Below are 12,900 nucleotides of genomic sequence, written 5' to 3'. Positions count from 1 at the left end.
GCTACATTAACCTTTTAGCAGCCTGTGAGACAAGTTCTTATGTTGCTCAGGCCGGCCTTGAACTTGTGGCCTTCCTGCCTCAGCATCCCAAGTGCTGGGATCCCAGGTGTTTCACCGTGCCTGGATCAAAGGGTCCGTGTTGATTTTGTTGATGTTGGTGATCTTACCCAGGGCCTCATGAATGCTAGGAAATGCTACCTCTGAGTTACGTCCCCAGGTTCTGACTTTATTCTATGTGGGGACATGCATACCACATTTTGGTGGAGGTCAGGGAATAGTGTGTGGGAATTGGTTCTGTCCTTCTAGCATGTGTGTCCTGGAGAGTTAAACTCTAAGTTTGTTTATTATTGTATTTTGTGTATGTGTGTTTTTGCCTGCATATATGTATGTGAACCATATGCATGCCTAGTGCCTGCCTTTGGAGGTCAGAAAAGAACGTCAGATCCCCTGGAACTGGAGTTACAGATAGTTGTGAGCTGCCATGTGGGTGCTGGAAATCCAACCCAGTCCACAAGAGTAACAAGAGCTCTTAACTGCTGAGCTATGTCTAGACCCCATTTTCAAGTTAGGTTTGTGTTATCGGGGAAATTGAGTGCTGGTATTAGATGTGTATGTCACCACACCTGGTGAATTCCTGTACTGACACTGACTAATGCCGAACAAACCCTTATTAACACAGGCTCTCGCCTTGGTCCTAAGCCTGGTGAGATGACACACTTCAGGATTTAATGGGCCATTAAACTAGTGCCACATCTAACTAGAACGTTAAGGATCACAGGATCCCACTTGCCACAGTAAACCACTGATGTTCCTGAAAGTGTGCTCCTTACGCAGATGCCCAGGCGACTTTTGTATTTCCATATTAAGAGGTGTCAGGGTGCTGGCTGAGGTGGCTTCTCAGGGTACAACATGAGCATTTGAGAAAAAGAGGTGTTCTGTGCTGGATAGTTTTGTCAACTTGACACAAGTTAGAGTCCTCAGAGATGAGGGAATCATAGTTGAGAAAATGCCTCCCTCTGTAAGCTCAGGCTGTGGACACACGCCTGGAGGGCATTTTCTTAGTCAGGGACTGATGGAGGAGGACCCAGCCCACTGTGGGTGGTGTCCCTGATTTTATGAGAAAGCAGGCTACTCAAGTGAAGGAAACCAAGGCAGTAAGCAGCCCCTCCAAGGCCTCTGCGCGTTGCTCCTGCCCTGCCTTCCTTCAGTGAGAGCAGTGTTGTGGGAGGTGACTTCCACCTGGCCTGGAGGCCCACATCTTCAATCCCCCGCATCCTGCAGGTGGAGCTCTGTGGGCCAGCCAGGGCTACATAGTGTGACCCTGCCTTAAAAACAGCCAAGGGAAATGCCTTCCCTCTTCTCTGGCTTTGCAGCCCCTGCTGAGGTTTACAGCTGGCCTCCCTAGTTCTTCTCTGAAACGCTAATAAAATTGTCCTCCATCATGGAGAAAAAAAAAAAAAAAAAAAAAGGAAAAGAGGAAACCCGCGATTTCAGCATTTTATTATTTGCACTCTCCCTGACCTGGCACAAATTTAAAGTGTCTCTTCTCTGCAGTCTCTGTCACATTCCGTGGCTCCCGGGCATGCTCATCCTTACTTACGCCAGCGCTGCAGCTCTAGGGACAAACAGACAAATATGAGGACCTGGGAGGGCGTGTCTTACTGGCTATGTCTATCTTTTACTTAGATAAATCACTTTTTAATATTTTCATTTCATGAACTTAGAAATCCTCTTGGGCCTGAGAACATTCATCTTTAGAGATTAAAAAACAAAACAACGACCCACAAAGCCAAGTCAGGTGCATGACGTCAGCAGCACTCAGGTCAGATCAACCCAGGCTGGGGTGAGGCCCTGTCTCAGCACAAACACATCTGCATGGCTGCCACCAGCAGCAGGAGCCAAGAGCTCTTCAGAGTGGCTCTGCAGGAGCAAGCGCCGTCCTTAGGCAGACAGGACTCTGCTTTTGTGTTTTTCATCTGTGTGCAGAGCCCGTATCTCACTAACGGTCCAATGCCTGCTGCAATGCCAGTCTGTGGCAGGCTGCTCCACATGCAGGGGTGCGGCAGGTCCACGCCTGTGTCAGCGGCTCACAGTCCTCCCTGACTCTCCAGGCCTAAGCCAGTGCGTTAGAGAGTTTTCTTATGATATGGGCTCCTGCCACCTCTTAAATTATGGAAAAACACTAACCTCTTTTTGGGTAGTCTCCTATGATATTAAATAGGAGTTTTGTCTGCACTGTATGTGTGCATGATAAGTGCAAGCCTGGTGCCTGCAGAAGGCAGAAGAGGGTGTTGGATCCCCTGGCACTGGAGTTAGGGGCATTTGTGAGCTGTCACACGGATGCTGTGAACCGAACCTGGATCCTCTGTGAGAGCGACAAGTGCTCTTAATAACCAAGCCATCTCTCTAGCTCCAGACCTGTTTTTACATCACGTGAACAAAAGTTATCTTGAATTATGAGAAAAGAAATCTGGGCCTTTCCTCCAGGTTAAGATTCTGTGTGAGCTCACCCACCCGTAACTACACAGGCACCGTGGTTTGGTTTTGAAGGCAGGGTATCATGTACCCGAGTGGCTCGGAGTTCTCTACCCTTGAATGCTGGGATTCCAGGCATGCGCTGTCGTGTCTGGTTGAGGAAGTCAGACTGGAGAGATGGCTCAGCAGTTGGGAGCACGTGGTGGGTCTTCCAAAGGTCCTGGCTGGGTTCCCAGCATATACAAGGCAGCTCAAAAGTGTAATTCTGTGCCAGGGCATCTGGTGCCCTCTTCTGGCCTCCATGGACACTGGGCACATACTTGGTAGACAGACATACACTCAGGCAAAACACTCATACACATATAAAATAGAAAATAACGAATTAAAAAATGTTAAGTGGCCAGACTCTAGCCAGGTGTGGTGCATATACCTGCCATCCTAGCTTACAGGCTGAGGAAGGAGTGCGAGTGCAGGGCGGCAGGGCAGGGCAGGGCAGGGACACTGAATCCCTGGCCTGGCCTGCACAGGGAGACCCAGTGAGCCAAAGGATGAAGCTACTGTGTCTGAGCACACGGACTGTTCTGTTTCTCCTGCTCTCTCTTATGGCATAAAGCCCTTCTGTTCCACTGTGAAAACGGGCTTCTCAGGCACCAAGGGGAACCCTTCCTCCTAGCAGGGAATGGTTTAAAGTAGGGAAAATAAACAAACCCAAGCTCTACAGTCCACCACTGACATCACTACTGGGCAGCAGGAACAGTCATTAGATGTAAGTCAGATCTTACGTGGATCTTTAATGGAAGCCACAGAGCCCCCAATGACAGCTGATCATTAGGCTTCTAGACACTTCCTTCAGAGCCCAAGGGGAGGCAACTAGCCACTAAAGCGACCGGTTACAAGGCTTACTCAGATGCTTGAAGCTCCAGCTACAGCACAGGACAAAGTAGCCAGCAAACAGCATCGAGAGGCGTCCGACACCACTCCTCTTTATGGTGGTGTTGCACAGCACCCAGCCTGTTCAAACAGAGGCAAGGCACACGGTTAGCGGCTGGGCTGGGGCCCAATATGTGCGCACATTACTCTATTGCCCTGCTAGCTCGGGCAATGAACCTAGATACCTTCATAAGAGTGCTCTATTCAAAGTATAGATACATTTATACATTTCCACAGACAACATGTCGACCCAATAGACAGACAACAGGGCCGAGCTATGCAGGACTTGACTAAATTCAGATCACTTGTTCCCACGCTGGGAGCCAGGTTAAACAAGTGATGCAGAGGAATATGCTTGGTTAACCATTGTCTTTGCTGATCACTGTGGGGAGGGAAGGAGAGAGGACGGCAGGGGAGTGAGGGGATGGAAGGAGGGCTGAGGACAGGTGGCAGGGTGGGTTTTAAGTGAAAGCAGCATAATAAATGGAGCTGCTGCCCTGCCAGCTTTGGGTTCTGACAGACGCCTGATTCCGAAATGGAACCAGTCAGAATGCAACCGCTTCTCTCTTCCTCTGCCTTGGTTAAGCAGCCTGCAGTTGAGAAACCTCTCCACATGCCTGGAGCCAGCAAGAGAAGCAAGAGGCAGTAACGCCGTTCTCACCTTTGTGCACAGCTCCCAAGAGTCTCATTAGAGGGAGGCTGGAAGTTGTAAGCGCCAGGGGTTCCAAACTCCTGCTATCAGCCGAACTTCTTTCCCACCAAGGAACTACGGTTCCAAACAGAAGTCACTGTGACAGTTGATCTAGAATCATCCCTTCCCCAGCATGCGGTCGACATCCTTAAGACTAGGCCTCAGGAAAAGCTTGTCTTACCGTGGATCAACGAGCTCCTCACTGGGCTGCAGTTAAACTATACAAGGAAGTAAAGTCCGCTTCAGGCCAAAAACTCTCTTGACAGAGACTTGCACTGTGGTGAATATTCACGCCTGGCTAACCCTCGTTTTAATTGTCTGCTGAGAACTTAGGAAGAAGCACGACTTTTTACTACAGGTTGAATATCTTGAACTACGTGGGCCTAAGAGTTTAGATTCTGGATTGAAAATAAATCTGAACCATCTACATATATAATCTTGGACCTAAAACTCAGAACCAAATACAGAACCTCTCTGTTCTCTGCACCTCCACCCCACTGTTGCCTGAGCCCAGGACATACGCTAAAAACTCATCCACATGTCCTCACTACCGAGTTGCATCCACAGCCCCCCAATCATTTTTCTCAAGTGAATTTGTCAGATGAACCCTGTCAACATACTCTGAAGACTGTTTGAAAGCATGCCTGTTCTGATTGCAGTCTGCCCACCAGTGACTGGGCTTGGGATTTCACTATTCCCAGGGCCGCTGAGACCCATGTCAGCATTCAAGATGCTGCCTTCTGGGGAGTCCTGTGGTTTTGAGTCTAGGGATGATCAACATACATTGGAAATAACTCTTCTTCCCTCTCATACTCATCTTAATTCTATCTGTATGCACTACATATGTACTGAGACCCACGGGCAGGTCTCCTTCGAACCTTCCTATGTGTTCTGACACAAGAATAACAAATGGGGTCAGAAAACAAGGTGCGTGTTTCTTTTCCACGGATTTCTCCACATTCATGCCAGACAGCTCATCTTGACTGCCCATGGTTTTCTGCTCTTTTTGGTTTGTCAGACATAGGATAAATTAAGATAGATGGGTTACAAGTGTGGTAAAAGCTGCTGTGGATATAAAAATGCTCAAATGACCATATTATATATATGCAACAATGGAAACCAGCATGTCGGGGTGTGGCAGAGGGCTCGGTTGTTAAGAGCACTCGCTACTCTTGCACAGGGCTCAGGTTTGGTTCCCGAAACTCTAGTGGTGGTTTACAGCTATTTTAAAACCATGGTTCCTGGGGATTGGACACCTCTTTCTGGTTTCCATGGGCAACTGCATTCATTGGTGCACACGGCACACAAACTTCCATTTACACACATTTACAGTAAACAAATGAACAAAAACACTTCCTAGCCTGGGGTGGTAGTGCAGGGCTTTAATCCTAGCACTTGGGAGGCAGAGGCAGGTGGATCTCTGTGAGCTCAAGGCCAGCCTGGTCTTCAAAGCAAGTCCAGGACAGCCAGGGCTGGTTGCATTGAGAAACCCAGTCTTGAAAAACACGATAAAACAAAAACCTTAAAAACTAAACTAGCCAACCAAAAAAACCCCAAACCCCATTGGCTTCTAATGAATTTGCACAGTACACACTCATGCAAGGTCAAAGTCTCTTAAAAACAAACAGCGGAGAGACAGCTGCAGTGGTGAAGACTGTACACTGACTGCTCTTCCAGAGGACCTGGGTTCAGTCCCCAGAACCCACATCCAGCAGCTTCCAACCACCTCAACTCCAGCACCAAGGACCTGCTGCCCTCTCCTGGCCTCCACAGGCACTGCACATTCTACATCTGCCCCAATACTTATATCCCAATGCACACACTTGAAGATGTTTAATACGTATACCCCAGTACACACACTTGAAGATGTTTAATACTTATACCCCAGTACACATACTTAAAGATGTTTAATACTTACACCCCAGTACACATACTTAAAGATGTTTAATACTTATACCCCAATACACACACTTGAAGATGTTTAATACTTATACCCCAGTACACACACTTGAAGATGTTTAATACTTATACCCCAGTACACACACTTGAAGATGTTTAATACTTATACCCCAGTACACACACTTAAAGATGTCTAATACTTATACCCAGTACACATACTTAAAGATGTTTAATACTTATACCCCAATACACACACTTGAAGATGTCTAATACTTATACCCCAGTACACATACTTAAAGATGTTTAATACTTATACCCCAGTACACATACTTGAAGATGTTTAATACTTATACCCCAATGCACATACTTGAAGATGTTTAAAAAAAAAAAGACAAAACCATAAAATCTGGAGATGGAGCTCGCCTCAAAACACAAAGTGTAACCCCAAGACCCCCACCACCTTTGGTCCAGGGTCTTGGAGGTGCTAGGAACCCTGTGCACCCTGACTTTGTTTCTCTCTAGTTGGCCAAGCTGGGTTCGCTTCCAGGTCAAAATTCAGGGGAACTTACACAAAGGTAATCTGAGCTGAGGACACATATTTTTGGCACCCACAGGCTTTCTTCCCTACCTGTCACTCAGAAACACTGGACTCATCCCTTAGAGCCTTACCCGTTGGACTTCCTTCCTTCTCCAAGACTGTGTACCACTGGCTACCCTGAGACTCATCTGTAGACCAGGCTGGCCCTGAACTAAGATCCACCTGCCGAGGTGTGCACTAACATGCTGGGCTCCCCACTGAATTCCTCTTATGCCTCCTCCCAGCACAGAAAGTCAACTGCTACCCACATTGGCAGCCTGTCCTAGTCTAACCTTCAACTCTCCATGAAGGAGAAGGGAGAAGGAACACTGAAATTGACTCTGGACCAAGAATTCTCTTCCATCAACCAAGTGAAATGTGGGGTAGACTGTGTGGACTAGAATTAGTTAACTGAACCAAAGTGACTGATTCTGATCCTTATTTCAAAGGCACAGAGCATTGTGGAGGGGCAGGGTGGCACCCGCAAATGTGCTCACTTACCTTTTGAGACGCTCCTGCCCTGGAAAGTGGCAAGAGGAGGCATCTGAGCTGCCCAGTTCCAAGGCTGAGGCCTCCTTGGCAACACCCCCAGTCCAACGTAACCAGGATAGAGTTCTGGAAACCACTCCAGTCCCACAGACCTGGGAGGAGCCTCTGAGGTAGCGGGGAAGTTCTCGGGAATATGACACTGAGCGGAGTGTGACGCTAAGTGGTGCCTGAGTGTCATGGCAGGCACTTGACTTTGTCCACAGAACTGGCCTTTCTCTTCTGGAGTAGAAGTCACAGCTAGAGAGGGGAGGCTCTGACTCTCTGACCCTGGCACTGAGAGAGGCTGACTCAGAGCTCCCTGTGGTGGCATGAACACATTCCTAAATTCAAGGGTGGCCTTTGGCTTTGCCTTTGTGGCTGCAATGGGGTCCTTACCACGGTGGCCCAAGCCAGTGGCTTCCTGTCCATCTGTGACGGACATCCTGTTCTCAGTATTTCCCTTACTCTGGCTCAACTCCATCCCAAGGCCAAGTTCTTGATGCTCTCTGACCTGTGCTTTACCCAGCAGGCCATTGTGAAGGCCCAAGAGGAGTGATTCTGACCTTTGGGTCTCGGGGTCACCAGAGTGGGGAGAGACTCCTGAGAGGTGGCCTCCATCTTGGGAGTCTTTCTCCCTGCTTGACACTGAGGGTGCTACTCTCTGAACCCCATGGCTGCCATTCTTTGGAGAACGACAATCACCAGTAGGCACATCTAATAATTTTACCAGAAGCTTCTGCCTTTGGGGATCCGCTGTGTCCAATCTGAGCCTGGCAGAAGTGGCTGGTTTAGCATGAGGCTGAGCTGACACATGCTCTCTGTCTTGCTTAGTGGAAAAAGGTTCCCTTGAGCTGACCAGTGAAGATGCTTCTGTCTCTGAGGGGCAGCGTGGACTTCCCTTGGACTCAGACACATCTCTGGTGGATTCTATCTTGGGAGGAGACTGAGGGGCTGTGACTCTCTGCAGAGTCACCTCTGGCTTGGTGCGCCTGAGTACTCGGAAGGAGAGCAGCTTTTTCTCTTTGGTTTCTCCTGCTTTTGTTGTATGGGTGCCTTCCGAGGCACCCTCTGGAAGCGGAGAGGCTGCAGTTGTCCACTCTGCTTGGCTGGTTTCCACTTTCACAGTTCTTTTCGGACCCTCTTTCTCTAGCTCCTTCTCTTCAGCTCTGGTTAAGTCTCTGGTGGGCCTCTTCTCTTTTTTAGTAAGTGTCGCTGTCTTGGACTGAGAAACTTTTTGATCAGCGGGTATGGATGATCCTGTCATTTTACAGTGCGGCAAGTGGGATTTTAATCGCTTAAATGGCTTCTTACAATAAGGGCACACCTCCATCCTGGGCTTGGAATCACTCAGGCTCTTCCTGGAAGGTAAAGGTAGAAGACCATGAGGAATATAGAGTAACCATCAAAGCTGATGTATGGATTTTTAACTTACGGTTTGCTCTTCTTAAGAAAGGCTTTTGTGGGGTTGGGGATTTAGCTCAGTGGTAGAGCGCTTGCCTAGGAAGCGCAAGGCCCTGGGTTTGGTCCCCAGCTCCGAAAAAAAGAAAAAGGAAAAAAAAAAAAAGGCTTTTATGTGTAGCCCAGGCTAGCCTCACATTCACTATGCTGCCTTGTCTACATAGTGAGTTCCAGTGCAGCCAGAGCTACATAGTGAGACCGTCTCAAAAAACAAAAGAACCCAACAACAAAAAAGAACAAGTCAAAAAAAATCTAGTAACAACTCCATCCAAAAAAAAATAATAAAAAACGAAGCAATACAAAACCAGAAGTCTTAATATCTAGTAATTAATGCGTAGTCAGAGGAAAAGACATTAAAAATGTCAGCCAGAATTCGACTTCATTATTTATTTATTTGACTTCATTGAGTTTAATCAAATTGTTAAAAAACAAAACAAGGACTGGGGATTTAGCTCAGTGGTAGAGCGCTTACCTAGGAAGCGCAAGGCCCTGGGTTCGGTCCCCAGCTCCGAAAAAAAAAAAAAACAAAAAACCTTAAACATTATGGAAAAAAGGAAAAGAAAAAGACCTCCTTAGGGCCTTTAAAAGCACTTACCACCCATTGTTATTGCCTAGGGTTCTCTCCCCAGTACCCACATCAGTCAGCTCATAACAAAATGAAAAAAAGAGGAAGGCCGTGACTGCTCCTATGTGTGGTGGCAGGGAAAGTCTATGTAGATAAAAGGGAGAGCATAACCAGAGGCAAAGGCATCTGGGAGAGTCCAGAGTGGACATGGGCCTGCAGCTGGGCCATGCGAGACAAGTAGGGGAGGGGAGAGCGGAGAGCCACAAGAGTAAAAGGTAAACACGGCCTGTCGACCAAAATGACTGGATTATATGTGGAAGGGGAGCTGGGAGAAGTACAGGCTAGTGGGCAGGGTATGCCAGCCATACCTTGTAACTGGTAGGAAATGAGGGATGCTGGGAGAACCCAGAGGCCAGGTCCACTATGACACATTAAATAGGCACCATTTGTCCTGGGTTTGTGACCTAACAATAACCACCTGTAACTCTCCTTTTGGGGGAATCTGGTGTCCTCTGATCTGCTGGGGCACTGTGTGCACATATAACACACACATGCAGGCACATAGACATACACTTAGTAAAAAAGTGAGAGGGGCCTCCAGGTGGGTGTTCCTCCCTCGGAGCCCCCTCCCACTCCCAGGAATTTGTTCAACAAATCACATCCACTCTTCTTAACTCTGTCCTTTAAGGATGAAATGAGGAGTCGTGCAAAAACTGGTTAGAACAGTTTCTAAAGTTTCACAAGCCAAGATTCACTGGGGTGTAAGGACTCAGAACTCTTATCGGCTGGTGGTGTGGCTCAGTAGGTTGGTGCTTGCCTGGCATAAAACCTGATACTGTGGTAGACATCCACGACTCCAGCACCTGGGACTAGAGACAGGATGGCCAGGTCAATAGACCAGCCTGAGATTCATGAGACCCTGTCTCCAAAGTAAAGGGAGGAGGATTTCCCACAATCCAGGAGAAATGAATCTGAATCCCTGCTTATATTAATATAGCGACAGGCACATATAAAAAATAAAAATGAGCAGATATGGTTCCCAATTTCCAACTTATAAATCGTAATATAATTGGTTATTGTATACATATAAAATCGTACATTATCAATTAGTTTGAAATCTTTGGAAATTTACATCACAGACCATCTATCTCTTGTTATTCTCTGGAGTTGGGAAAGGAGAACGTTGAATTGCAAAGCTCGGCTATGAGCTATGACTGCTTCTTTAAAAAAAACTCCAAAGGCCAGGAAACATATGTATCCTGGGCACGGCTATAGTCTCAAAACACACAAAGCATATTGTGTACCCCAGTGTTCTGAGGAAGCTGTGGTAGTTAATGTCAGCCTCGGTTACACAGGGAGATTGCCTCTCAAACAATCAACACACACAGAGACACACCTTGAACACTGAAGCTGGTGTATGACATTTGTTGAATGACGAAACACGTATACTATAACTACTTAATACCGTGACTGAAAATATCTCCTGGCCAGTAAAATAGATTAAAAAACAAAAAGTCTGAAACCACTTAGCAAAATAACTACCAGTGTATTAAAGCAACCAGCACTTTACCGTCCGGGAAATGCAAACCCAAACTGTTTTCTACCAAGTGCACAATGAGTCTTCTTACTGTAGTGAGAACACATTGACACACTGAAGGGAATTGAATGGCTGTTGCAAAATGCACACGACAAAGGCAATACATAGGTTTTCTAGTTTTAAGAGTGCACTTTTCGGGGTAGGGGTTGGGGATTTAGCTCAGTGGTACAGCGCTTGCCTAGCAAGTGCAAGGCCCTGGGTTTGGTCCCCAGCTCCGAAAAAAAGAAAAGAAAAAAAAAAAAAAAAAGAAAAGAGTGCACTTTTCTAGCTTTTTTTTTTTTCTTTAAGTAATGAGGTCTCACTTGGTAGCCTTGTTCGACCTGGAACTCTCACTAGGTAGACCAGGATGGCCTTGCACGCACATAGACCTGCTTGCCTCTGCCTCCCGAGTAGTGGAAATAAAAGGTGTGCATTACTATGCCAGGCCCTACACCCTACACCTTAACAAGGGTTTAGGTTTCCTGCCTGACCTCTGGTCAACTCTTCTAAAGATCCCCATGCTTGTGGATCACTGTTCGCGTGTTTGGCAAAAAACTTTGAACATCACTTTGTGTAAGAAGATCAGAACTAAGCGGCGAGCTGAAATAAGATGTGATTAAAACAAGTAATTGGATTATGCTCCTGGCAGATAACGGGGAATGCTTCAGAAAACCAAAGTTAAGCCTTCCCCAAGTCTCTTGGGCCCAGAGTACACCTATTCCGGTGGTGGTGGTGGTGAAATTAAATCTTTAAAATCTGATTCAAGGTCTCAAGTAGCTCAGGCTGGCTTCGAACTTGTAAAACACTCAAGGATGACTTTCACCTCCTGGTCTTCCAGCCTCACCTCCCAAGAATTGGAATGACAGGTGCGCGCCACTCAAGGCGGACAGGGACCTTACGGTTTGCTCTGATCACGCTCACCTCGCCGTGAGCCAGTCCGGTTCTCACAGCCGCGTTCTCACGCCTGCCCGTCTCCCTACACCTTTCTGTCCGGCCTCTTCCAACAGGTGGGCGTGGCCGTTCCCGGTGGGGCTGGCAGTCCGTTATCCCGTTCGCCTGGTTCCGCACTCCTCTCTTGACCTGCAACAAAGGTCGCGGAAAATAGCTCAACCCTTAGATACTCCACTGAATCGGCTCCGCACCGTTCGGAGACGCGAAGTTCCAAGCGGCGCTCTCTTAGAACCCATAGCCCACCAACACCTTCCCAACAATCGCACCCTGAACTCGTGGCCGTCCGCGTCAGTGCCTGATGGGTCTCGACCTGTTCTTTATAAAATTTTCACCTCAGAGTGTCTTAACGCAGATACAAGTATCAACAACTGTCAAATAATTTAATTTATCTAAAATCCGGCCTTACTCTTACCGCGCGTCCCGCTTTGTTTTTGAACAGGCGGATGCCTCGGACACCTAAACGGGGTCCTGGAAGTTCCCGGCCGAGCCTCCCTTTAGGACCCGCCTCTTCCTGCGGACTGGGGTTCTGGGTGAGCGCGGCCGGCGTCCCGCCTCTGCGCAGCCGCAAGAAGACGGTACCACGGCGCCTGCGACATGGGGAGGCGCGGAGGAGACACCGGAAGTAGCTGTGGTACGGGTGGGACTGAGGGGTACTCACCGCCGGCAGCCTCCACCCGCGCGGCAGTCAGAGCTCAGGCCCGTGGGGGTGGGCGTGGCGGTCGCCGGAACACAACTCCGACTGTTCGCTGTCGGCGCGGGGCGGCGCCGCGTCGCTCGCCTTCACCAGCTGCCATGAGCGAGCGCCTCCGCCCCAGGTGAGAGAAGGGACCCACTTTCTCTACGGCCCCTCGGCCGAGGATGTGCGCCATGGAGCCGAGGGGCGCACGAAGCCGGGGTGGTGTGAGGCTCTTGTCTGCGCTGCTCTGCGGTCGGAGGAGGCCGGGAGAAGGTTGCGCGGCCTCTGACAACTGGACCCTGTGGGTAGCCAGAGAGGTGACTCTCTGGAATCCAGGGCTACCCCTTCTCCGTCTTTTTCTTGTTTTCTTCGTCTTCTGCCCTTTCCACTTTGGAATGAGGTTTGTTCGGTCCTACGAGACAGACGGTGGTCCTTCCTAAATTTAGGCGGGTGGTAGTGGTGGGGGGATGGGAGGAATAGCCGATCTTGAAGAGACAGCCCCTCGAGGCGCCTCTGAGAGGGGACGGGACGCTTCGGGGGCGGGGAGCTGCTGGCGCCCCAAGGTCAGCAGAAA

The 12,900-nt window shown here is 48.6% G+C and overlaps 2 protein-coding genes across 26 annotated transcripts in view; one reads left to right on the top strand and one right to left on the bottom strand.

The window, feature by feature from the left end:
• Window positions 1-1,481: 1,481 nt before the first annotated feature.
• Mtnap1 (mitochondrial nucleoid associated protein 1) lies at window positions 1,482-12,867 on the bottom strand. Of its 10 annotated transcripts, none has more exons than XM_087570887.1 (7): window positions 12,063-12,867; window positions 11,621-11,779; window positions 7,074-8,458; window positions 4,067-4,171; window positions 3,379-3,486; window positions 2,515-2,826; window positions 1,484-1,615 (listed from the first exon to the last, which is right to left on the bottom strand). In XM_087570887.1, exons 3-7 carry the CDS (start codon window positions 8,428-8,430, stop codon window positions 1,593-1,595), a joined length of 1,905 nt encoding a protein of 634 aa, XP_087427013.1. In that variant the 5' UTR covers window positions 8,431-8,458; window positions 11,621-11,779; window positions 12,063-12,867; the 3' UTR covers window positions 1,484-1,592.
• Window positions 12,203-12,900, top strand: part of Vcf1 (VCP nuclear cofactor family member 1) — a 20,828-nt gene continuing 20,130 nt past the window's right edge. For 7 of the 16 annotated variants that reach the window (XR_015630985.1, XR_015630984.1, XM_087574092.1 and 4 more), the window contains exon 1: window positions 12,203-12,465. Coding sequence is in view for 14 of the 16 variants with exons in the window: in XM_087574092.1 (XP_087430218.1) it covers window positions 12,245-12,465 (221 nt within the window). In the remaining 2 variants the exon portion in view is untranslated. 16 annotated transcript variants of the gene reach the window in all.

The sequence above is a fragment of the Rattus norvegicus genome, chromosome 10 (genome assembly GCF_021556685.1).
Source record: "Rattus norvegicus strain SHRSP/BbbUtx chromosome 10, alternate assembly SHRSP_T2T, whole genome shotgun sequence".
NCBI lineage: Eukaryota > Metazoa > Chordata > Mammalia > Rodentia > Muridae > Rattus > Rattus norvegicus.
Note: the sequence above shows the minus strand (reverse complement) of the source record. Positions and strands in the feature narration are given on the sequence as shown.

Bases quoted from the DNA above. Each gene is read 5' to 3' on its own strand.
- Mtnap1 (XM_087570885.1), bottom strand. From the start codon at position 8,430: ATGGAGGTGTGCCCTTATTGTAAGAAGCCATTTAAGCGATTAAAATCC. The intron at 3,487-4,066 runs GTGAGAACGGCG...CTGTTTGAACAG, and splicing joins CTTGGGAGCTGTGCACAAAG to GCTGGGTGCTGTGCAACACC. The intron at 2,827-3,378 runs GTAAGCCTTGTA...TATGTGTATGAG, and splicing joins CTGGAGCTTCAAGCATCTGA to TGTTTTGCCTGAGTGTATGT.